The sequence below is a fragment of the Bombyx mandarina genome, chromosome 09 (genome assembly GCF_030267445.1).
Source record: "Bombyx mandarina strain Sakado chromosome 09, ASM3026744v2".
NCBI lineage: Eukaryota > Metazoa > Arthropoda > Insecta > Lepidoptera > Bombycidae > Bombyx > Bombyx mandarina.
Genome location: NC_143216.1, coordinates 10,189,587 through 10,216,545, shown reverse-complemented (window position 1 = coordinate 10,216,545; position 26,959 = coordinate 10,189,587). Strand labels below are relative to the sequence as shown.

Below are 26,959 nucleotides of genomic sequence, written 5' to 3'. Positions count from 1 at the left end.
AGTTTCGAAATTAATTTAATCAGTTAGCCATTTGTAATTCACAATCAAGGTTTGACATGAATTTATTAGCAATCTCTTCATTCCAATTACTTTTAATAACATTTATTTCCACTTGAATACTGGTTGTTCGTTACGAAATTGGTTATGTAATTAAAACTCTCGACAATTTTGGTTATTAAATCCTACCTTTGCGACCTATTAATTCCAAAGACTGGCCTTACAATAACATTACACGAATCAGTCATATTAGAGTATATTTGTAGAGATAACGTGCATCATGATCCAAGCCAGTAAATATCCAAACAGTAAGACTAAAGAATTATTCAGAAAAATCGCTCACATCGCTTATATTTGCGGCCTACCAAATTTTTGGATCGAAGAACTGAACCTACCGAAGAGTTTCATTCGAGTTTACGATAAAATAGTGCGCATTTTCAATTTGGCAACATACTTTTTTCTTGGTATAGAAATTGCCGCGCACTTTACCCAGCACCATTTGACGAATAAGCAAAAATTTGATTTGCTTCTGTACAGTATATCCCACCCGATCCTCAACGGCTATGGCGTAATTGTTTCCAGACAAGTTGGGAACGTAAAAAAGGTTCTGTTGGACTTAATCGTGAATTTGAAGGTAAAATACAATGACCCTGTCATTGAGGAGGCGATGATAAAGACTTCAATGACGTATTCCGTGTCTTTGATTACAAATTGCGTTCTGTCGATGCTCACGTATACTTTTGACGCTTTGCTGATGGTTTACAAAAAAGGTAAGCGCGATTCCTATTGAATATAGGAATTGATGTGAATGAATCGCAATTGACAATTTTGTTTGTCAGTGCTGCAAAGTAATGCATTTCGGTGTATAGGTTAGGGCGGTCGTTATCCAATGCCATTGAGTTTTATACCACGGTTATGCTTCTATGACTATCTAGAGCAGCCTTTCCCAAAATGGGATATATTGCCCCCTTATGGGCGCTGCAGGACTAAAGGGGGGCGGTAAGATACCCAGAAAAAATATGGAGGCGTTGTGTAGAGGCTTGGGAGGCGATTTGTAATTTCATCTAGGAGGACTCTTAAACACCGACTGAGCTCTCGCTATAGTGGTTATTAAGTAGGTGAAAAATTGGGGGAATAAACTTCTATTTTTCTTTTTTAAAGAAAAAAAAATTATGCATCGAAAAGGCATTCACATTACGATACATACGGCAGTCCCCGTAGTTAGTATGACTGGCAATCCGATACAGTCAAAAGTGGAAATTACGTCTCAGCGTGTGTGATGTCGTTCACTTGATGATGAGCTTCGGTATCACATAGTTTCATATTGCCCGTAAATCTATTGCCCATTAGAATATAAAAAAAGCAATGGAATGAATAAAGCCGCCGTAGCCTTAAATAAGAACTCATTTCTAGGTGTAACATTCAACGTTATAATAACAGCGTGGCCAGATGTGGAAGACACTACAACTGAAGCTAGGATCGGCAGAATAGGTTTCCACATTTTCTGGTGGTTATTTGTGACACGGCCGTTCGCAGTTTATGTATTGGTGATTAACTTGACAACTTGCTTGAGTCATCAGTACATGAACTTACAAAGCTATTTTCATCATCTCGAGGATATTTTTAAAGAAAATCTCAGTCAGAACGAAAAGGAAGCGAAATACGAAGCGGAATACAAAATAGGGGTTATGCTTCATGCAAATACGTTGAGGTAAATTGTAAGATTTATTTAACTTAAGTGGGTATCATACATTTTTTTCCTACCTACGCCGAAAGTTCGGTTTTCGTCCCACTGCACAGGGAAGAAAGTGTAACTTTTTCTCCCTGGGTACAAGTGCGCATGCGTGTTAGTGTCTACGTCTACTCTCACGCACCTAAAATTCTCCGCCATTGTTGTGCTCGGGCAATTTGCAATATTGTGTTTAGTGTAAAAGTGAAATAAACAAAAGGCAATAAAATTTAATAGTGAAGTATTAAACAAAGATCAGTTTATCAGACAGTTCTTATTCAATTAGTAGTACATAGTTTATTTAAAAATAAAAAAATAGTTAAATTGTTATTTTATGAGTACGGGGGGGCTCCGCCCTCCTACCCCCGGCCAGGGCTTCGCTCCTGGACCCCGGCTTACTCCACGAACTTTCGGCCTGGTAGGAGAAAAAATAGTATGTGCACCAAGGGAGAAAAGTCGGAAATTTCCTCCCGTAAAATTGCCAAATTGGTAAACACGCTTGAGGAAAATAAACAATTATAACATTTAACAACCCAAACGCCGGCTGCACTTGACCGCACGCCGCGACCAATCAGAGGCTCTATACCGTTTCTTAGCTCACTCCCCTCTTACACATATCGTCTTTCACCCAATCCATCCATTTTTTTAGGTCTAATTATTCCTCCAATGAACTTTGACATGATTTTTTTTATTGCTTAGATGGATAGACGAGCTCACAGCGTACCTGGTGTTAAGTGGTTACTGGAGCCCATAGGCATCTACAACGTAAATGCGCCACCCACCTCGAGATATAAGTTCTAAGATCTCAGTATAGTTACAACGGCTACCCCACCCTTTGAACCGAAACGCATTACTGCTTCACGGTGGAAATAGGCGGGGTGGTGGTACCTACCCGTGCGGACTCCCAAGAGGTCCTACCACCAGTGATTACGCAAATTATAATTTTGCGGGTTTTAATTTTTATTACACGATGTTATTCCTTCACCGTGGAAGTCAATCGTGAACACTTGTTGAGTACGTATTTCATTAGAAAAATTGGTACCCGCCTGAGATTCGAACACCGGTGCATCGCGCTCAACACGAATGCATCAGACGTCTTATCCGTTAGGCCACGACGACACCAACATGATGAACATGAACTTTTCCTTTGGTCTTCTCTTAGATTAAAATTAGAATTTTTATTTACTTTCTATTCCTTGTTGACCTTCCGTTTCTATATCTTACTCCTTTAGACACAACCCACCGAGCTGTAAGCAAAACCCAACCCTCGCCGCTGAGTCTTTGCTTGCCCACCTGCCCTGGTAAAACTGGAAAGGCCGGGCCACCAGTAACTTCTCAAACATAAAAAAACCACTGAGTTTCTAGCCGGATCTTCTCAATGAGTCACGATTCTGATCCGGTGGTAAATTCAACGAAGAAATGCTCTTGCAAGGGCTAGTGTTAGCGCATTCTCTCAGGATGAGCACCGTGAACCCACTAGCTATAGCTTACCACTTGAGCTACCAAGGAATAAGTTAAAAAACCTTTCTTCTGACAATTTTCTTTGAATGATTTTTTATGGAATTGCTTTTAGATGTACAAGGAGATGTCATATGGTATGGAACGGCGTTATGAGTGGTCAAATTATATTTAACATCAGTCTTATTGTCATAATTATGGCTCAGATGATGGTTGGTATTTCCTATATTCTTGTTTGATTGCACATTTACACGCATAGGATGGAAGTTAAAGAGAAATGTCATGTCATAGAGCACGTCATATATTTCGTCAAATAAATGCAATCTCATCAGTTACAAGACTAAGTTAATTGAGTGGTATGGTAAGTTAGTTGATTTATGAAATGACAGGCTCAGATAAAGTAGTTAAATGTCAATTTATGTGTAAACTACGAATAGTGTGTAAAGACATATTTTCGATCAGTAAGAAAGTGTAGTGATACAAACATGTTTAATTGTTTTACCATAGTGGGCTTACAATATTTCGTTTGCCGGGTGATACGTCGTTATCATGGCCCATAGAGTTTTAACGCTATTATTCACTATAACGCGCCCTTTGTTCCAATATTATTTAGCCACCGTTGACGCCCTAGACACGTCCTTACGGATCCATCAGATTCATTAATTTTAGACGCGTTATATGTATTTTTTCAATTTTATGAGTAAAATAAAAACCGGTCAACGCATCTATTCCAATCTATGAGAAAGCAGAGGATTAGTAAAATGGAATAATGTAGTTTTGATACACACACGCGAATCAACCAGAATGTTTTGTAATTATAAATAACTTAATTAATTTTAAGTTTTATTTACACAATAAATTGACAATGGCATTCGATTTACTCATAATAAGGGCGCCTTTCCACGGTTTTAACGATTCTTATAAATTTTGAACAGAATTCAGACCGGACGCTCGTAAACACTTTTGGTACTGTACTAACTGCATCAGCTATTCTTATCAGCACCGGTTTCTTCATGTGGAATGCTGGTGACGTCACAGTTCAGGTCGGTACACAGATTTTACCTACGGTACTTATTCTTGAAATATAAAATAATGTGATGTATCAGCTGGAAACGATATTCATTTCCTGAAGTAAGCATGTAATGATAGGCAGCGGCTTGGCTCTGCCCCTGGCATTGCCGAAGTCCATGAGTGACGGTAGCCACTCACCATCAAGTGGGCCGTATGCTCGTCTGCCTACACGGGCAATAAAAATAATAATAATTAAACCTTGTGTCTTTAGTGAGTTTGTATTTCGTCAAGCAGCAATGAATGTAGTTGGAAAACGCTATAGCATGGCGTTTCCCAACGTGGGGCCCACGCCCCACAAGGGGGCAATTTCATAATTAAGAGGGGCAATCGCACTAAATTAATATGTATTTTTCAATTTTCTAATATATATTTTGAAATATTACTTACCGTGTTCTGATAATAATTTTACAGTGATTTCTTCGTAAAGCCTATCATTTATGTTTCTTAATTGAGCAAATCATTATTTTAATGTTCAAAATTATGTAAGCGGGGCATAAAAACTTTAGAAATGTTACAGTGGGGCATGGCACAAAAAAGGTTGGGAAACACTGCTATAGCGCGTATCGTGGGGTGATGACACCGTGCATCAGCTGACTTAAATTGCTTTAGATTGCGTACTGTGCAAGTAACAATTGTATACAATGTTCCAACATTTGATAACATTTTTATTTCGAAAATCAAGCATGTTAAGTACTGTCTTCGTTTTGGATTATAGTTTCCTTACACTCGGTGTGGTTTTGGTGAAAACTTATTTCAACAGATTTTGGTAGTTGTGTTGGATTTATTCCGTGCTTAAAGCATTACAGCTCCCTTTTGAGAAGTGATTTTATGTAATTTTTCTCCATCCATTCTCGTTTACTACAGACGTAAGCAAGCACTAGTTTTATTATAGTAAGAGAGCAGTAATTCAATTCTAATTGAGATTTCGAACTCTTCTTCCAAGGGTTTGCCTTAACGCTAAATAGCAGTGAGCTCAATAACTACTTTTTGAAGTCGCTAAAAGACGTAAAAATAGTTATTTCTACATTTTTTCTTTTGTATTTTCAAATGGTCTATTGCTGTACTTTTTTTATGTACATTTTTAGGCATCTCGTCTAGCGACAGCAATGTACTGCTCCGGGTGGCAGAACTGTCGCGGGAAATCATCAGTCAGCATAAGGAATATGGTGATGAACACGATAGCCGTCGCTCAGGTGGGGTACAGGAAGAGAAAATCGATTAACGGGTGACGTTACACACAAAAACGAAAGAATCAGTTAATGCTGAAGTTTCCGGCTCACGGGACGTCATTTTATGATCATTACTTTACGGTTGAAGAAGTCCGTTTATGAAATGCACTACCCTTAAGCATCAAACAATCGTCTTCGCCGGAAATTTTCAAGTTCAGATTAAAATCGCACTACCTTGCACAATAATATGGCTCCTACGATATAGCTGTACAAGTTGCTACTTATTTTGTATTTACTTGCATATTTTTAGTTTTTATTTGTATTTAATCGTATGTAAGTCTATCTTATATTGTATTTATTTTTCACATGTGTAGGTATATAAGTATATATTTTTATGTAAGTTTATTAAGATATAGCACTGTCCAGTTTGCTTATTCCTCTCCCTGCAAGGTTGCCTGGAAGAGATCGCTTTTAGCGATAAGGCCGCCAATTTATGTCACCGTCTATTATTTATTTTATATGCTTACTCTGTACATGTAGTGTTAAATAAAGAGGTATATTATTATTATTATTATTATCACCGGAGTGGCTCGACGTATATTACCTAACATTATTATATAAAATTAACCTTGGGTATACTATGTTGAATGTGTTAAATCTATAGTGTGTATTTAAAAATAATCATAACCACTTTTTATTTTTATTGTACGTATTTCTGTTTTAAATTAATTTAGTTTTTCTTTTTTAGCGGCCGCTTGTATTAAGAGGACTCGGAGTAATAGATTTATCATATCAATCGTATTTATCGGTGAGGTTTTGTCTTTAATAAGTACCCTTGAAACGATCTTTTTTTTTTAATTACGTTTAACATTTATACTCGTAAATGCTAACACTAAACGTGTTTTTACAAAAACTTGGAAATATCACTTAAATACTAAGGACTTGTGTGAGTTTTTTTTATTCTTGCTTAAGACAGATTTTTTTGTTTAATCCCTATGCGCGGGAACCTCGTAGGAGGTTCACGCGCCAGTCCACACAAAAAAGTTTTTAATAAGCTATAAGAGCAGCCAGTTTGATAGCCATATAACTATTTTCAGATTGTAAAAGCGTCGTACACTGTATTTTCCGTGATCTATTAAACAACAAAACAAGTTGTTCAACTGCAGAAGAAGAAAGGAAAACCGCAGACATTAAAATGACATATTGTCCATAGATATGTTGTGAAAATGTTAAAAATAATAAACACGGGGTATTGGAAAATTATCAAGACGACAAATACTTTATTACCTTTAGCCTACCTATTTTTATGGACAAACGAAATAGAAAGACAGAGGATCCTACGAGATTATAGGATTCTGTTTAGATTAATCATAATATCGATTTCCATCGTGCGTCTGTTTTGTGAGTTGTAACATCCTCAATTTATCTGATGTGATCCGTGGGAGAAATAGGCTATGGTTCATATTGCTGCGGGCTTCAAATATGCCCTGGTATCAGTAAGGAAGGGGAAATCAGAGGCGTGAGCCCTAAAGAATATGCAAATGAGATTATAATCGAGAGTAATCCTACGGATCAGATGAGAAAATTTATAATCAGCAGCTAGAGGGAATTAGGGTCGTTTATACGTAACCCCTGATATATAGCTGAACTAACTGTCATCATTGTAATATTCACTTGCTTGTGTTTGTACCTAGCTAGCAATAAGTTTGGTTAACTTTAATTAATTTCAAAACTCAATAAATAACTTTCAATATGTAGCCCTCAAAATTATTTAGAAATACTTTTATAACGGCCGTCTGGTGTAGTGGTAAGTGACATGGTCACTACACATGTCTTTTCCAGGGTTATAGACGTATATTAAATATTAAATATATGTATGTATATAATAAAAATCTTACATTTATTTCCGTTATCTGGTACCTGTAACACAAGTTCTTTACGAACTTATCACGGGACCAGTTAACGTGGCGTGATTGTTATTAAAATATTTATTATATTTATTTATTTATTTCATGTAAGTAGAGCAATTTGAACACACCAGCTAAACGTAAAGGATGTAACGATTTTTTTTTATGATCGATGGATTACTGGTTCCAGATTCACCAGGACAGGTGGGCGAGCAAAGGCCCAGCCAGGAGGGGAGTATCGATTTGTCGCTGTTTCATTTGTTTGACAATTGATTTGTGCGAGCACAGAGCGAGGGTGCAGTGGATGTTTATTGATAATAAGTCAGAGTTCTATTAACTGACTATAATGACTATATTTCTGCCGTGAAGCAGTAATGCGTTTCGGCTTGAAGGGTGGGGCAGCCGTTGTAACTATACTTGAGACCTTAGAACTTATATCTCAAGGTGGGTGGCGCATTTACGTTGTAGATGTCTATGGGCTCCAGTAACCACTTAACACCAGGTGGGCTGTGAGCTCGTCCATCCATCTAAGTAATAAATAAAATGCACATAATCCGTACAAACGTTCGATGTTATAAATATTAAATGTTAATGTTAAATGTTACGGTCGCGAGGACTGCACCCGACCGACCACGGAAATGTCATCGGAACCTTAACTAGTAGGTGAGCTCATGGGACTCAAACCGGAGTGATGCTAACACTGGCCCTAGCAAGAGCAGTGCTTCGCAGAATCTACCACCGAATCGGAAACGCGACCCACTGAGTAGATCCGGCGAGAAACTCAGTGGGCTGTGTCTATGGGTTAATTCGCTCGTCGAGCCCTTCGTCGCGAGTGACGGGTTCGAGAAGGACGGTGACCGGTGATGTTCGGTCGTATTACACCGAACGCTATTTTTTTTACATTTCTAATTACCTATTAATTCTAATAGAATGCATGTTATGATGGTTAAATCCCAAAAACAAAACAATTGGATTGTTATAGTAAGAAACAAGATAGACACACTGAAGCGACACGTGCTGTTTAATTTATAAAACGGACAGGATCTATGGCTTCAGTATTTAGTGAAGTTTAAATCTGGTTTCAGGATAAAATATCTTAACTTGTATATGCGGGCTTATCTTGAAAATGTCGTAAGCGAGATTCAAACATCTGTCAATTATCTTGCGTTGTATGATGGCTACCCGCCACAATACTAATTAGCAGCAAGATTCTGTATTGTACGCAAGCGGTTATTATAGCTGGTAAAGCGTAGCTGCCGTAGCACTCGAGTGGGGTCATCGACCTGCCTGTAGTTGCCGCGAATCTGTGTATTTCAGACGGGCGAGACGACCGTTAAAAAATACAATTGAAATTTCGTTGAAAGATTCCGTCACTCAGAGAGGTCACAGAGAGGTACAGGTCAACCTGTGTGTTAATATAAACTTGAGTAGTTAAGAACCGGTTGGAAGTCGCCAAAGTAGTTATGCCAGCCGCGTAACATTTTTCGAGATGATACCGGCATCTCGTTTTTACCATCGCACCGCCCGCCACCGGAGTAGAGTTCATCCATACTACCTGGAGCCACTGCGATCATCCACAGTGCGTTTCCAGAGATCTTTTTTGCCACGTACCATCCGGCTATGGAATGAGCTCCCCTCCACGGTGTTTCCCGAGCGCTATTACATGTCCTTCTTCGAACGAGGCTTGTGGAGAGTATTAAGCGGTAGGCAGCGGCTTGGCTCTGCCCCTGGCATTGCTGAAGTCCATGGGCGACGGTAACCACTCACCATCAGGTGGTCCGTATGCTCGTCTGCCTACAAGGGCAATAAAAAAAAAGGGGAATTGAAGGGGTAAAGTAGGTACCTTTATTATACAGTTGAAACTTAGGACTAATGTTCAAAGGCAAGTCGTGATATTCAAGAAATGGTTTCTGAGCGCTCTTAACACTTAACAACAGTTGCTCCGGAACCCCTTCTCACTATCCGTAGCTACAAAACCAACAGTCATAACCTTGTAATTTATGACTGCACAAAAAAAAGACATTAATTCGTACATTTATTTCATAAACTTGTCTTCATCAATAAACAAAAATACACCAGTACACATTATTTAATATTATGAAAAACATTATAAAAATACAAAACACATTTACTTATTTTTATAAAGTTTTATTATTACAAAGCAACGTAATTACATAATTCATAACTGAATTTCGATTCACATAGTTTGTTCTTCAGTTATTTCATTGAAACTAATAACGCCTATATAAATTTAAGTCGGATGTGACAAATGATCCTCAATTAACAAAATTTCATAAAATTAAATATTAAGTCGCTTTGTAATAATTAATTACTACAATTCAATTGTTTAAAAATAGTTTTCTCAATTCGTGGCACCAATTTATAAGCTACAACTAGAATAAAGCCTAAATACATTGAAAGGCACATGAAATGGTAAATAGCTATAATATTTTCTTGTATAAAATGCACTAATGGTCTATGACCATAATTAAATGCGAATTAGTCTTTTTTTTTTTCAAACAAATTCTTTTTTTTTTATAACTAGAATTACACAGGGCCAGCGCCCATACGTTTTAAATTCAGAACGTGTTTAACTGACCGAAACGCACACGATATTGGTATACCTAGATGAGTCCACAGATCAACAGACAAACGAAATTTATAAATTGACGTATAATTTAAAACACCGCTTTTTATATGAATATGTTTGTGAGAACAAAATGATTGTAAATGAGGAACATCGCTGAAGCCAGCTGGAAATGCCGTTTCGCCTGGACAATGAATCGGAGGTTAGAAACTACTCCAGTGTGCTTAGTGCGAGTTTTTAAACATTCTCGATAGCGTAAAAGTTAGCACAATTTTGTATGCAGTTGGAACAGCGCCCCTAGCGGCAAACTTAGGCAAACGATCCCATTCCATACAAATAGGAGCTAACTTTTACGCTATCGAGAACGTTAAAAAATCGCACTACCTTGCACAATAATATGGCTCCTACGATATAGCTGTACAAGTTGCTACTTATTTTGTATTTACTTGCATATTTTTAGTTTTTATTTGTATTTAATCGTATGTAAGTCTATCTTATATTGTATTTATTTTTCACATGTGTAGGTATATAAGTATATATTTTTATGTAAGTTTATTAAGATATAGCACTGTCCAGTTTGCTTATTCCTCTCCCTGCAAGGTTGCCTGGAAGAGATCGCTTTTAGCGATAAGGCCGCCAATTTATGTCACCGTCTATTATTTATTTTATATGCTTACTCTGTACATGTAGTGTTAAATAAAGAGGTATATTATTATTATTATTATTATCACCGGAGTGGCTCGACGTATATTACCTAACATTATTATATAAAATTAACCTTGGGTATACTATGTTGAATGTGTTAAATCTATAGTGTGTATTTAAAAATAATCATAACCACTTTTTATTTTTATTGTACGTATTTCTGTTTTAAATTAATTTAGTTTTTCTTTTTTAGCGGCCGCTTGTATTAAGAGGACTCGGAGTAATAGATTTATCATATCAATCGTATTTATCGGTGAGGTTTTGTCTTTAATAAGTACCCTTGAAACGATCTTTTTTTTTTAATTACGTTTAACATTTATACTCGTAAATGCTAACACTAAACGTGTTTTTACAAAAACTTGGAAATATCACTTAAATACTAAGGACTTGTGTGAGTTTTTTTTATTCTTGCTTAAGACAGATTTTTTTGTTTAATCCCTATGCGCGGGAACCTCGTAGGAGGTTCACGCGCCAGTCCACACAAAAAAGTTTTTAATAAGCTATAAGAGCAGCCAGTTTGATAGCCATATAACTATTTTCAGATTGTAAAAGCGTCGTACACTGTATTTTCCGTGATCTATTAAACAACAAAACAAGTTGTTCAACTGCAGAAGAAGAAAGGAAAACCGCAGACATTAAAATGACATATTGTCCATAGATATGTTGTGAAAATGTTAAAAATAATAAACACGGGGTATTGGAAAATTATCAAGACGACAAATACTTTATTACCTTTAGCCTACCTATTTTTATGGACAAACGAAATAGAAAGACAGAGGATCCTACGAGATTATAGGATTCTGTTTAGATTAATCATAATATCGATTTCCATCGTGCGTCTGTTTTGTGAGTTGTAACATCCTCAATTTATCTGATGTGATCCGTGGGAGAAATAGGCTATGGTTCATATTGCTGCGGGCTTCAAATATGCCCTGGTATCAGTAAGGAAGGGGAAATCAGAGGCGTGAGCCCTAAAGAATATGCAAATGAGATTATAATCGAGAGTAATCCTACGGATCAGATGAGAAAATTTATAATCAGCAGCTAGAGGGAATTAGTGGGGCAGCCGTTGTAACTATACTTGAGACCTTAGAACTTATATCTCAAGGTGGGTGGCGCATTTACGTTGTAGATGTCTATGGGCTCCAGTAACCACTTAACACCAGGTGGGCTGTGAGCTCGTCCATCCATCTAAGTAATAAATAAAATGCACATAATCCGTACAAACGTTCGATGTTATAAATATTAAATGTTAATGTTAAATGTTACGGTCGCGAGGACTGCACCCGACCGACCACGGAAATGTCATCGGAACCTTAACTAGTAGGTGAGCTCATGGGACTCAAACCGGAGTGATGCTAACACTGGCCCTAGCAAGAGCAGTGCTTCGCAGAATCTACCACCGAATCGGAAACGCGACCCACTGAGTAGATCCGGCGAGAAACTCAGTGGGCTGTGTCTATGGGTTAATTCGCTCGTCGAGCCCTTCGTCGCGAGTGACGGGTTCGAGAAGGACGGTGACCGGTGATGTTCGGTCGTATTACACCGAACGCTATTTTTTTTACATTTCTAATTACCTATTAATTCTAATAGAATGCATGTTATGATGGTTAAATCCCAAAAACAAAACAATTGGATTGTTATAGTAAGAAACAAGATAGACACACTGAAGCGACACGTGCTGTTTAATTTATAAAACGGACAGGATCTATGGCTTCAGTATTTAGTGAAGTTTAAATCTGGTTTCAGGATAAAATATCTTAACTTGTATATGCGGGCTTATCTTGAAAATGTCGTAAGCGAGATTCAAACATCTGTCAATTATCTTGCGTTGTATGATGGCTACCCGCCACAATACTAATTAGCAGCAAGATTCTGTATTGTACGCAAGCGGTTATTATAGCTGGTAAAGCGTAGCTGCCGTAGCACTCGAGTGGGGTCATCGACCTGCCTGTAGTTGCCGCGAATCTGTGTATTTCAGACGGGCGAGACGACCGTTAAAAAATACAATTGAAATTTCGTTGAAAGATTCCGTCACTCAGAGAGGTCACAGAGAGGTACAGGTCAACCTGTGTGTTAATATAAACTTGAGTAGTTAAGAACCGGTTGGAAGTCGCCAAAGTAGTTATGCCAGCCGCGTAACATTTTTCGAGATGATACCGGCATCTCGTTTTTACCATCGCACCGCCCGCCACCGGAGTAGAGTTCATCCATACTACCTGGAGCCACTGCGATCATCCACAGTGCGTTTCCAGAGATCTTTTTTGCCACGTACCATCCGGCTATGGAATGAGCTCCCCTCCACGGTGTTTCCCGAGCGCTATTACATGTCCTTCTTCGAACGAGGCTTGTGGAGAGTATTAAGCGGTAGGCAGCGGCTTGGCTCTGCCCCTGGCATTGCTGAAGTCCATGGGCGACGGTAACCACTCACCATCAGGTGGTCCGTATGCTCGTCTGCCTACAAGGGCAATAAAAAAAAAGGGGAATTGAAGGGGTAAAGTAGGTACCTTTATTATACAGTTGAAACTTAGGACTAATGTTCAAAGGCAAGTCGTGATATTCAAGAAATGGTTTCTGAGCGCTCTTAACACTTAACAACAGTTGCTCCGGAACCCCTTCTCACTATCCGTAGCTACAAAACCAACAGTCATAACCTTGTAATTTATGACTGCACAAAAAAAAGACATTAATTCGTACATTTATTTCATAAACTTGTCTTCATCAATAAACAAAAATACACCAGTACACATTATTTAATATTATGAAAAACATTATAAAAATACAAAACACATTTACTTATTTTTATAAAGTTTTATTATTACAAAGCAACGTAATTACATAATTCATAACTGAATTTCGATTCACATAGTTTGTTCTTCAGTTATTTCATTGAAACTAATAACGCCTATATAAATTTAAGTCGGATGTGACAAATGATCCTCAATTAACAAAATTTCATAAAATTAAATATTAAGTCGCTTTGTAATAATTAATTACTACAATTCAATTGTTTAAAAATAGTTTTCTCAATTCGTGGCACCAATTTATAAGCTACAACTAGAATAAAGCCTAAATACATTGAAAGGCACATGAAATGGTAAATAGCTATAATATTTTCTTGTATAAAATGCACTAATGGTCTATGACCATAATTAAATGCGAATTAGTCTTTTTTTTTTTCAAACAAATTCTTTTTTTTTTATAACTAGAATTACACAGGGCCAGCGCCCATACGTTTTAAATTCAGAACGTGTTTAACTGACCGAAACGCACACGATATTGGTATACCTAGATGAGTCCACAGATCAACAGACAAACGAAATTTATAAATTGACGTATAATTTAAAACACCGCTTTTTATATGAATATGTTTGTGAGAACAAAATGATTGTAAATGAGGAACATCGCTGAAGCCAGCTGGAAATGCCGTTTCGCCTGGACAATGAATCGGAGGTTAGAAACTACTCCAGTGTGCTTAGTGCGAGTTTTTAAACATTCTCGATAGCGTAAAAGTTAGCACAATTTTGTATGCAGTTGGAACAGCGCCCCTAGCGGCAAACTTAGGCAAACGATCCCATTCCATACAAATAGGAGCTAACTTTTACGCTATCGAGAACGTTAAAAAACACGCACTAAGCACACAGGACTAACAAGGTTTTCACTGGTGGTAGTGGGGGTAGAATCCCTAACCACAAAATCATTACATTAAAATAATAGCCTTGTGCTTCACCTGAAAGAAATTGTTTACACTACAATGCGCGCTATGTCAAAATCCAGAATCACGTATACTTTTTTGTGGAATGATGAACGCCCAGTATAATATTTTGCGTCCCGACGTTTGGTAATATAATATTAATATTGAAATCGAGGTAACTTTTTTTGATTCTTAGATTAACGTTGCCAGAGCCCGTGGACATCAAGGTAAATGCCGCAATCCACCTTAAGATATGAGTTGTAATGTTTTAGTTTTTAAAGTACAACGGTTGCCCCATCCTTTGAACCGAAATGCATTACTGCTTCACGGCTGAACTAGGCAGGGTGGTGGTACCTACCCGTGCGGACTCACATGAGGTCCAAGCACGAGTACTCTTTAATAGACGTTCATAATCTATTAATAGTCTATTTGAAACTTGTTTTTGCATTGACCAAAGCATTTCTTTATCAGTGTGCTATTTGAAACCAAGCATGTATTTAATTGCGTTAAAGTTACATTTTTAAAGTTATCGATACACTAATATTTTTTTTGCGTTCCTCAGTAAAATGTAGCTACCAAATAAAGTATTAAAACAATAATAACTGGAGTACCGCGAAATTTTAGTTAACTTTTACGTTATCGAGTACGTTAAAAAACTCACACTAAGAATACATATAGGTAAGAGTTAACTTTTACGGTATCGAGAACGTTAAAGAGCTCGCACTAAGCACACTGGTGTCATAGTTGCGAGTGAGGGAGGGAGATGGCGAGATGTTCCCAGGGCACGACCCAGGATGCATCGCACGACAAGAACAGTTCAGCAATCCTAACCTTCTATCGCTACGGAAGTTTTAAGTACCTCAATATGTATTTGTACATGAAGACATGAGCGGATGAAGGGATTAAGAGTACCATTTTTAAGATTTTTGAGTTTTTACATTGAATGAAGGTGTTATGTGCCTATAAACCATATTAGACTTTAAAACTCCGACATTAAAGGCTATTTTTAAAAATTGTATGTAATAAAGGAATTATGCACGAAGAAAAAATACAAGTAGCAAAAGTTTGTTGTCCGTTTTCTCCAAATTAACAAATTGTATCATATCCCCTTCGCCCACTCATGTCTACAAATATTCATATTAATATATTTCAAATATTAATATTCATATTCAATTCATAAAAATCAATGAAAAATCTTCAAAAATAACTTTTAGAGCTTACCATTTTAATATCTATTCTTACCAGACTATTATTAGACCCGATGTAACTATTGCTAGGTTACACTGTGTTTTGTCTCTTTCTATGTATGAAACAAAATGACTTGAGATGCGAACGAAAGAGACGAAACACTGTGTGAACTAGGATTGGCTGCACCGCGTACATAAATGGAAAGGATTAGAGTTTGGAGTCGAAGAATTTGAGTTCTTTGTCTTCGGGCAGCCTCTTGAAATAACTCTCGACATATTCATCATCAGCTTCGGCCAGAGACTTGGGGTTCCACTGGGGCTTGTTGTCCTTGTCGATGAGCAGAGCTCTCACACCTGTTGGAGTAAAGCAGGTTCCTTGAGACACACTGTGACGTGGGTACGGTGAACTCCTGTCCGATATCATGCTGATACAATAACGCTCAGGTCATCTTGAAGTGAGCATTTCGTGGTTCATAAATTTAATTAATAACGATTAAAAACATTTTTACAGTTTCATTTTGAATTTGTTTTATTAATTTTACAGACTTATTCTGGGGTCATGAGCTGTAAAATATATATAATTAATATTGTTACCTTCAGGGAAATCATGGTTCTCAGTGGCTCGGCAGGCCAGTCTGTACTCCATCTGTAGACACTGGCCCAGGTCCAGCTGAGCGCCTCGTTGGAGCGCTCTCAGTGTAATCTTGAGAGAGCCAGGACACATTTGATGAAGAGTCTGGAATTTGGATAAATCAATAATAATGGGGTATTCATATTTTTTACGATAATCCACAATATAAAGTATATTAGCTGTACCCGTCCGCTTCACTGGGAATTTAAAATTACCATTATTATTTCTCACCCCCACAAAGATTCTCATCATTAACGCCCCCGCAACTGGTGTAGGGAATTCAACACTCATATAAGTCCTTAGCCTTTCCATTAAGTACATGTATTTTCTACATGGATACCAAGTTTCAAGTCAATCGGATGCATGGTTCAGTAGTTATAACGGAACATCCGTAAAAACCACTGTAGATTTATATATTAGTATAGATTATTGGTATAGGGTATATCCTTGACAATTTGACTCTTTTAATTAATTACTTGCTGTTCTAAATATATATAAATTTATGTTGTGAACATACCTCTAAAGTCTTAACGGACCATTCATTTTGAACTTTCTCCAGTCGCTCAATGATCTCTTCAACAGTTGAAGCCGCAAAACAGTAGTTTATATGCTTGATATTTGATGCAAGTGAGAAGTCCTCCGAGGGTTCGTGGAATTTATTGATTAGTGAATTAACTTCTATATCATTAGCGCACCGAGAAAGGAGCATTTCGAGTTCATACAGACGTTTGCTTGGTACAAAGTGTGTAGCTATTCCAGCTTTCACAACGTCTTTACCTTTCAATCTGTCACCTGCAGTAAATAGTAGTTTTATTAGTGATGATTGTGGTTTTTTTACCTACCTACTGAGAGGCTATACCAGCATAATCGAGCGAGTGGATTAGCTCATGGGGCTCTAACCAAAGGAACATTCTTGTAATAACAATACAACACTATGATGTGTCTTACAGGCAGTCATATACTAAGTCTAGGCTAATCCCTGCACCTAACCTCTTTCAGTTTGCAAAGTCTAGAACAAAATTGGAGTACTGTAGTATATGGATTCTTAATAGACTTATTAATGAACATTTTTGACATTTTTTACCGATGGTAGAGTTGATCTTTATTAATAGACATTGACATGGCAATGTAAATGTTAACGTTGTGAGAGGTCAGGATTGTGCAGTTGACATGTCGGTGCGTATAAGAATAAGGACAAAAACATAATGAAGGAAGGAAGGAAAATATGCACACTAATAGCTACAACTAGCTATTAGTGTGCATATTTTCAATGTCATTGTTCACTTTTTTTATTTTATCAATATGTACACATTTATGATGTTATCTGAGATGGTAATGTGACGAAGGCTGTGATAAGATTAACATCAAAGAATTATTTATTTCAAAGTATTTATTTGATCAAATAATTAGGTATAACGTTAAACAGATACTATTTGGTATAAATTCTATTGGGAACCTTCATTAACGCAACTTTACGCATCATATAACAAGTGAATAAAGAGCTTTTACTGTTTAGTTACCTTCAAAGTGACATTGCATACATAATGTAAATTACTTTTACAGGTGCTGGATGTGTAGAAAAATCTTTTAACATTAATAACAATAGCAATTAATAATATAATAATATTCGAGGCTTTGCTATGATTAGTCAATGAAAAATATATTTACTCACCAGTCAACCCTAAGTACAATCCCAAATTAACTTGTAGACGAGGTAAAAAGAATGATCCACCAACATCTGGGAATAGTCCTATCTTAGTCTCTGGCATGGCTATTAATGTCTTCTCTGTTGCTACTCTGTATCTGCCATGGACTGAGAGTCCAAGACCTCCTCCCATTGTGATTCCATTTATAAATGCGATATATGGGATTTTATAGTTTCCAATCAAGTAATTAACATTGTATTCCGTATGGAAGAACCTAGGCCCTTCAATTTTGTCTATGGCAGCTTTCACATCACCACCAGCACAGAAAGCTTTCTCTCCAGCACCCTTAATTATAACCAGAGACTTTGATTTCTCCCATTCTTGAAGTTTTGGTAATAATTTTGACACCATAGATGTGTTGAGGGAATTTAATGCTTTGGGTCGATTGAGGGTTACTATGCCAGCATTGTTTAATGCTTCAAATAAAACATCAGGTTCTTGTGAAGACATTGTCCTTCTTAACAAAGGCAATGTTGCTTGTTTAAGTTTTATTAAACTATACATCTGTAATGAATAGGCTTTTAAAATTTCTTCACATATTATTTCTAAGCACGTTGTATTAAATGTAAATCGAATAGTGTTGTTAAATTTTAAATATTTGATACAGTTCAGGTCTAATTTGAACTTATTTAATTTATAAATTAATGTTTATTGATAGATTACGCCAAAAAGTAAATAAGCATCAACTTTAGTATGCAAGCAACAGATAACAATAATTGCATAATTACTTACTCTTTTGACCTTTACAAATGCCGCTTTAGCTAACTTGCCGGATTTGCTGAAATAACAGTTCGTCCAATATTAAAAACACGAACGTTAATTCAATAAAAACAAATAAAAAAGTGGTATACAGTTAAAACTAATCTAATAATGCTAACAGCATGATAATCGTAACCTACATACACAAAAAAAAACAGTATTAAAAATGAAATCTTTAAAATTTATTTGCTCGTTTCTACATAGAGCAGCTGTTTGTTTATTTTCCCGTTGTGACATAGAATGCTATTGACATATTGAGTTTTTTTATGACTTGAGCAAAGCTACCTGAGAGAGAGTATTCTTTATTGTACACCAAAAAACAAATAAACCGTGCGATACATTAAAAACAAAAAAGTACAATTGGCAGTCTTATCGCTAAAAGCGATCTCTTCCAGACAACCATCAGGTGGACAAGAATCATTTGGAAACGAACTACGCGCGGTGTACCATTCCAGTGAAATACATATACATATATGTACAAATACATATACACATACATATCTCCGTAAATATACATACAATTAATACAAAGTATTATAATATAATAATAATTATTAAAAATAAAAAATAAATAAAAAATAAGTTTAAATTTTGCTTCTTTACACATAAATAAGAATAAGCAATTTACATATAAAAGATACTTAAAATACCTTTGAAACATATACAATTTAAGTAGATACCAATTTCAGAAATCTACCTTATCACATATTAAATCGGTTGACTAATATTTAAAAAATGTTCCTTAATGAGGCGTTTGAACGAATTTAATGTTTCAGCATGTCGTATACGTACCGGGAGAGCATTCCACAAACGAATAGCTTGAACAGTAAAGGAATGATCGTAGAACCTTGTCGAATGCACTGGCATCATTAATTGCATGTTGTCCGTTGATCTCAGGGATATGGTATGTGTATCACGGATAAACTCAAAGCGTCTTTTCAGATAAGAAGGAGAAGAAGGATTAAATAGAACAGTATAGAGCAAAGAAAGAATATGAGCATTCCGACGAAGGCGAATGGGCAGCCACTTGAGCTTAGCGCGAAATTCTGAGACGTGATCATATTTTCGTAAGCCAAATATAAATCTTAAACAGAAATTTTGAAGACGCTCTAGTTTATTTAATTGTGCTTCGGCGAGATCGAGATAGCTAACATCAGCATAATCAAGAATGGGGAGAAGAAGAGATTGTGCAAGCGCAGTCTTGGTGGCAGTAGGGAGAAAATTTCGCAGACGTCTTAAGGATCCTGCAGCCGCATAAATCTTTCGACAAGTTTCTTTAATTTGTGCATCCCATGACATATGCCTATCTACAAAGATACCCAAGTTTCTCACCTTATCACTAGCTGGTATTTGAACTCCATCAATTGAAATTGAGGGAATTCGCGTCCAATCAACTGTCGCAAGCCTTCTAGGTGCACCGACAATAATGACCTGAGTTTTTGTCGGATTTATTTGCAGCCCATAAGATTTACTCCAATTTGTTATACTAAGTAAGTCATTATTTACTTTGGTGCAAGCAAGAGGCAATTCTTCCACCGGGGCTTGCGTATAAAGCTGAAGATCGTCTGCATACAAGTGGTAGGAGGAAATGAGATGGTTGGAGACAGAATTAATATATATCGCGAAGAGCAATGGAGATAAAACGCCACCCTGCGGAACACCCACGCATGTGTCACACCACGAAGAAAAATTATCTTCGATGCAAACACGCTGCCGGCGACCAGACAGGTAACTACGAAACCAATCAACTACGGATGGAGATGTGTTAAGAGAGCCAAGTGTAGCAAGGAGAATGTCAATATCAACGGTGTTGAAAGCATTACTAAAGTCAAGCAATGCAAGCACCGTCAACATTCCCCTCTCCATGCTGAGCGTAATATCATCCGTGATATTTACCAATGCAGTCGTAGTACTGTGACCAGGACTTAAACCAGATTGGAAGGGATTTAAGAGATTATTTTCATAAAGGAATTCACTCAGCTGTGCATGAATAAGCCGTTCTAAGACCTTGGATAGGAAAGATAAGTTAGTTTGTTTTGAGACTAGTAATTAAGGAAAGAGAATGGAATAGGGACTAGCGGCTAAAATTGTTTTAAGAAATCAACTACATTATACCGTGGGTATTTTTAATGAAAGCGTGTGACATTGAAGGGGCCTAATAAGGATATATCACTGTTCTTCTCAACAGTATGAGAGTATCCATAGATAATGGTGGGTCTCAGTATTCAATTCAGCGTATTATTTATGTCTATTGCCCAGTCAAGACCTTGTACCGGTCACTCACATGCGCACGAATACGCAAACCCGCAAGTGTAGGACGACATTTGCAAATGAATATGCAAAGTTTTCGCTGCATTCGTGGTTTTCCAAGCTGTGTCGGTTTTTTAACAGACATCAAAGCGCGCGAACCTCGATCCTTCGCGTAGTCTCCCACACATTCGCTTGCCCAGTTGCGCCGACGATTGCGAAGGTAACGGACGTATCGTCATTTTCATAGTTCGTGACGTCTACTGTGTAGCGTATCTTCATTAAAAGAAATCCCATAAAAACAGCATGGCTGTTAATGATGTCTGGGAAAGAATTCAAAACTCTTTTTCTCTTCAATGTTCTATTGACGAATTAAAAACGAGGAGAAATTCGTGAGACATTCGTAAACAAGTGTGGGAGGAAGCGCAAACGGGTTCGCAAATTGAGTACCGAACCCATTTGCACAGCTGCTAGGTTTGCGAATGAATGTTTGATGGCCCTTCACATGCGCGCAAACATTCGTACAATGTACGAATAATTGCGCGCATGTCAGTGGCCGGCATTGGACGAGTGAGGACTTTTTGGCGAGATTGCGAAGAGTGAAGTTGTAATTTGGTTTCTTCAGGTTTAAATGTGTAATAACAGTGGTTTATTAACTGTTTAGTATCTGTGAAAATCCACAAATGTGGGAAAATGAAACAAAGCCGCTGAATGTAAATTCACGGGATCCTCCAAAAAGTCCACTGAAAAAGTTTCAGTAAAGACCACCATTTATTGAAATTAAATTTCATCCCATATCATCTCATCTCATTTAAGTTCATTTCATGTCATGTTTCATATTAATCAACTTCATTTCATTTCATAAAATCATTTTTCATATAAAAAAGTTTTCATTAAAATTTAAATAAGACTTGACCTAAAGGTCTTAATATTAAGTGTATAATCTATGGTCTTAGCTGCCAGATCGTAAAACCACTTATGAAAAAAGCGCGGGAAACTTTGAAGTAGGCGGTGATGTTTTTGGCGTCTTTTGTTTAAAATTCATTTTATTGTGTAAATAATAGGATTATTCTAGTGGTAGTATTATTAATTTAGTTTATTTATTAATATTTTGTGTTATTTGTATATATTTGGAGCCAGTAGGTAAGTTTTATGATTTTTTTTTCTTAGTCCCTGATGAATGTCATTGAAGATCCTGGGGGGACAACCCCACAGGTGTCTCATGTTGTCACGATTAATAATGATTGCTCGGAAATGGAAACTGAAAGCTCTTTATTAGACACAGATGCTTCAGAAACCAAAAGTAATACAAGTACTAAACGAAAAAGAGCCTTATCTCGTAAAATTTGTAGGCATTGTAATAAAAAGAGGAGACGTCATAAATTGCCTTCCGATGTTGTTTGCGAAAGTGACTGCCACTGTGAAAATGTTATGAAGAAAGAGTCGTCAACAGTTTTTAAGACACCTCAATTAGCACCCATTCCAGCGTCACAGCCCAAGCAGATTGATGTTACTAATACCAGTCTAACTGAACCTCGCACACCAGTCGGTAGGAAATTATATGAAGCATGTGATTCAGCTCCTTACACCATTCACATCCAAAAGGTACAATCATGTCCAAATGACAATGTTTCTATCAATCCAATTTCTTTTGGCCGTTTCTTAAAAAATAAATCCATTAAAAACATAGTTAATGGAAGCCTGAAAAAAATAGGTAGAAATAGATTAGTTTTAGCTTTCACTAACTATGCAGACGCAAACTCTTTCTTAGAGAATCAAGCAATAAAACAAATTAATTGTAAAGCCTTTATTCCTACCTCATCTGTAACACCTATGGGTGTAGTCAGAGGAGTACCAACAGAATGGTCCGAAGACGAAATCATAAAAAATATCACTGTGCCTTTTGGATGTGGAAATATATTAAAAGTACGCCGAATTAATAGGAAAAATGTGGTAGAAGGGAAGACAAATTATGTTCCAGTAGAGACAGTGGTTCTCACTTTTGATGGCCAGGTTTTACCCAAGAGAATATTCCTTTGTTATAACTCCCTTCCAGTTGATTTATACATATTCCCAACAGTTCAATGCTTCAACTGCTGCCGCTACGGTCATATTAAAGTCCAATGCAGATCTACTCCACGTTGCTTTAAGTGTGGTAACAATCATTCGGGTGATAGTTGCAACATTGATGAGGATGATGTAGTATGTTGTCTATGCTCAGGCTCACATTATGCAACCAACAGAAAATGTCCCGAATTTAGTAGACAAAAATCTATAAAAGAATTGATGGCAAATAATTGCATTTCATATGCTGAAGCTTCCAAGCTACACCCACCTGTGACAAAATCCTATTCGGATGTTTTAACATCCATTGCAACCCCTTCATCTCCTTTAAAAAATACTTTTGATATATCTAAAGGTAATAGTAATAAAACAAGCACTTCTTATAAAAAAACAGTATTTATTCAGTCAAATAGTGTTCCTAAACAGTATAGTAAGGGCTATGACAAACAAGCTCATGCCGCACTAACCAAAGACTACGACATTCCTTTGCCCACAATTGGCTCACTCAATGAAAATAATATGCCTTTATCAAATATGTCAACTAGGGATCTTATCATTGTTTTAATTAAATCATTAACTCAATCCAAAAATATGGTTGAACCGTCCAACGCTGCTATGCTAAATGTAAGTAACCTTTTTAATAATAATATCAATAATGGATCCATCAACAATACTTCAGTGGAATTGCCGCAGTATTAACTCTAAAAAAAGTGATATTTATCACCTTATAAATTTGTATAAACCAGTTATCATTGCAATACAGGAAACTTGGCTAAAACCAGGTTATAACTTCAAAGTTTCCCAATATTTATGTGTAAGAGAGGATAGAACAGATGGCTATGCTGGTGTAGCTTTACTTGTTCATAATACAATACCTTTTGACCACATTCCTATTGCAAACCATAGCATTGATTTTTCTATAATAGCAGTAAGTATTAATAAAATATGTTTTGTTTCGGTGTATATTCCACATCCTACATCATCAATCTTTGACGAAATTGAAGTAATTATATCACAGCTCCCAAAACCAGTTTTAATATTAGGGGATTTTAATGCACAGCACCAAGCTTGGGGTAGCACCAATTCCAGTTACTATGGTGCAAGAATATTGGATATACTGGATTCTAACAACTTTTGCATCCTAAATACAGGAGTCGCAACACGACGCACTCAGCCCCATGAAGGTATCAGTGCTCCAGATCTATCGTTAACCACCCCTGGCTTAGCTTCCTTACTGACTTGGAAAACACTTTCCTCTACATACGACAGTGATCACTACCCCATATTAATAACTTTGCCCAAAAAATTAGTTAGAACAAAATTTAGACGCCCACCAAGACTAAAATACAAAATATGCAATGATACTGACAGTGACAGATGGACAACGTTTCGTGAGCATGTTGCAAAGAAAGTGTCCTCGCTCCCTCATATAAAAAAAAATAATCATTCCGTTTGTGCTGATGCTTTGGCCTTGGCTATGATAGAGGCTGCAAACCAAACATTTCTCATTAAAAAATCAATTAATAATATACCTTCTCCTCCGTGGTGGGATAGTGAATGCTCAGCGGCAGTGAAAGAGAGGAAAAAAGCTGAAATAAAATATAATGAATGCAGCACTACAGAAAATTTTGATAGTCTAATCATAATAATTAATAATACCCGTAAATTATTTAAAAAAAAGAAATGGGATAGCTGGCGAGCTTTTTGCTCATCTTTAGCCCCTGATGTTCCTCCATCGACTATTTGGCAAAATATCCGTAGATTTAGGTCAGCATTTAAGGAAACCTTGCCACAGTTTCTTGATGAGTCTGTGGCAGATAAATTCTTAGACAAGTTAGCCCCTCCTTTTACTCCACAAATGCCCATTTTATCACCTCACCTTTCTTTTTTTCCACCATTAAGTAATTTTGCTGATCTCGCTTCTCCTTTTAGTGTTATAGAATTAAAGGGTGTGTTATCTTATGTAAAAGATTCTGCACCAGGTATTGATGGTATTCCATATTCTTTCATTGCACATTTAGGCGACTCAAGTTTGAATTATCTGCTACATCTTATCAATTCCACCATAACTTCCGGAGAAATCCCGGCTTCATGGAAAATTCACGAAATTATCCCTATTTTAAAACCAAACAGAGCTCCATCAGATCCTAACTCCTATAGACCTATAGCCCTTGCCTCAGTTCTCTGTAAACTAGCGGAACATTTAGTGAAAAATAGATTAGAATGGTATCTCGAAAGTCAAGGTCTATTGTCACCAAGTCAGTATGGATTTAGGAAAGGAAAAAGTACCATGGATAGCTTAGGTATTTTTTCTACAGATGTAAGATTAGCTTACTCAAATAATGAATCTGTTCTTGCAGTCTTTCTAGATATCTCTGCCGCAAATGATAACGTTGATCTTCACATCTTAAATACAAAACTATGTAAATTAAAAGTGCCTCCAATTTTCTGTAATTTTATTCATAAACTTTTCTCTGAAAGACAAATACAAATAAATATTGATGAGTCTAATGTTATAACAAGGCTTACATGGAAAGGTTTGCCCCAAGGTTCGGTGCTGAGTCCACTTCTTTATAATGTATATACCTTTGACCTAGAATCTCATATTTCTAGTAAAGCCAATATTCTGCAGTATGCAGATGATTTAGTCTTATATGTTTCTGGTCGCTTTGTAAATAAACTGAGTTATTCTCTAAATTGTGCTCTGGAATTTTTGAAACTATGGCTGGATAACAACTCCCTAAGTCTTTGTGTAAACAAAAGTTGCTCAGTATTGTTCTCAAGGATGCGTTTACCGCCACCATTTACACTTTTGTACAATGAACAAATAATACCCGTAAAAAATGAAGTAAAATTTTTGGGTATCATATTAGATTCTAAACTGTCAGGATTATCTCACTGTTATTATGTGTCCACTAGATGTGAACGATTATTAAACATATTACGATGCCTCTCAGGTGTTTGGTGGGGATCCCATCCCTTCACATTAAAACTCTTATATAATGCAATTATAAGAAGCATATTAGATTACGGGACATGTTTTTTAGAACCATGTAGCGTTGTAGGCTTAAGTAAGTTAGACGCCATTCAATCTAAAGCGTTGCGTATTGTGACCGGAGCTATGAAGTCCAGCCCTGTTAATGCTTTGCAAGTAGAATGTTTAGACCCCCCATTAAAATTACGCAGACAGTTTTTATGTGACAAATTTTTATTTCGAGCTCTCCAATTTTCTAACCATCCTCTCTATCACAAACTAAAAAAATTGTCAGAAAAAGTTAAATCCTCTTCCTATTGGTCCCATAAATCTCCACCGTGCTTAGTTAGTTAGTTTCCATAAATTTATTTCATTACAAGCTCCCACTCATCGCTCACAGTTTCTACCTATATTTTCCGTCAGCTACGAAGCTCTTGTCAATCTTCCTAAAATAAATTTTACTTTTGAAATCCTGAAGAACCACCAAAACGCTAACACTGAAATAAAATTTGTAACGGATAGAGATTGGGCAGACTGGCACTATATCTACTGCGATGCGTCTAAACACGCACTCTCTGGCACAGTTGGAGTAGCTGTTTATCATGAGCAGTACAATATTCACCAAAAAATAAAACTACCCCCCGAAACAACAGTGTTTTCTGGAGAATGTTTTGGTATTCTAAAATCTCTAGAATATATTCTACTTGCAAAACTTAACAAATCCATCATCTTCACAGACTCGAAAAGTGCTCTACAAGCTTTGCAGAAATTTCCTTTCAAATCTTGTTTAACCTGTGTTTATATAATGGACTGTCGACAGCTACTTCTAAATTGTAAGCTCAAAGGTTATGATGTTCTTTTTGTGTGGATACCTGGCCATCACAAAATACTTGGGAATGAAATAGCTGATAAATTTGCGAGAGATGCGATAAATAGTGGTGATATGTCACCTTACAAAAATGTTGTGTCTGACCTTCTTTCCACTCCTAAAGACCATTTACTGAGGTCTTGGGAAAGTATTTGGAATAGCTCTAGCTGCCATAAAGGCCGTTATTATAAAAATATACAGCAACG

The 26,959-nt window shown here is 36.7% G+C and overlaps 3 protein-coding genes across 5 annotated transcripts; 2 read left to right on the top strand and 1 right to left on the bottom strand.

Moving 5' to 3' along the window:
• The first annotated feature begins 50 nt into the window (after window positions 1-50).
• Window positions 51-6,736, top strand: Or-20 (olfactory receptor 20). Its single transcript, XM_028182423.2, has 7 exons — window positions 51-767; window positions 1,411-1,708; window positions 3,300-3,396; window positions 4,120-4,227; window positions 5,341-5,448; window positions 6,173-6,232; window positions 6,522-6,736. Exons 1-7 carry the CDS (start codon window positions 278-280, stop codon window positions 6,561-6,563), a joined length of 1,203 nt encoding a protein of 400 aa, XP_028038224.2. The 5' UTR covers window positions 51-277; the 3' UTR covers window positions 6,564-6,736.
• A 6,573-nt stretch (window positions 6,737-13,309) lies between these two features.
• On the bottom strand, window positions 13,310-18,845 carry Hibch (3-hydroxyisobutyryl-CoA hydrolase). Of its 3 annotated transcripts, none has more exons than XM_028182421.2 (6): window positions 18,745-18,845; window positions 18,574-18,619; window positions 17,808-18,345; window positions 16,653-16,927; window positions 16,099-16,240; window positions 13,310-15,858 (listed from the first exon to the last, which is right to left on the bottom strand). In XM_028182421.2, the coding sequence occupies exons 3-6, from the start codon at window positions 18,343-18,345 to the stop codon at window positions 15,713-15,715; spliced, it is 1,101 nt and encodes a 366-aa protein (XP_028038222.2). In that variant the 5' UTR covers window positions 18,574-18,619; window positions 18,745-18,845; the 3' UTR covers window positions 13,310-15,712. The 3 variants fall into 3 exon arrangements, with proteins under 3 accessions (XP_028038222.2, XP_089585989.1, XP_089585990.1); XM_089729863.1 differs by having other exon boundaries at window positions 18,741-18,833; XM_089729864.1 differs by having other exon boundaries at window positions 18,574-18,823.
• Window positions 18,846-22,023: 3,178 nt separating this feature from the next.
• Window positions 22,024-25,813, top strand: LOC149502347 (uncharacterized). Its single transcript, XM_089729987.1, has one exon. It carries the CDS (start codon window positions 22,024-22,026, stop codon window positions 23,608-23,610), a length of 1,587 nt encoding a protein of 528 aa, XP_089586113.1. The 3' UTR covers window positions 23,611-25,813.
• Window positions 25,814-26,959: the final 1,146 nt, after the last annotated feature.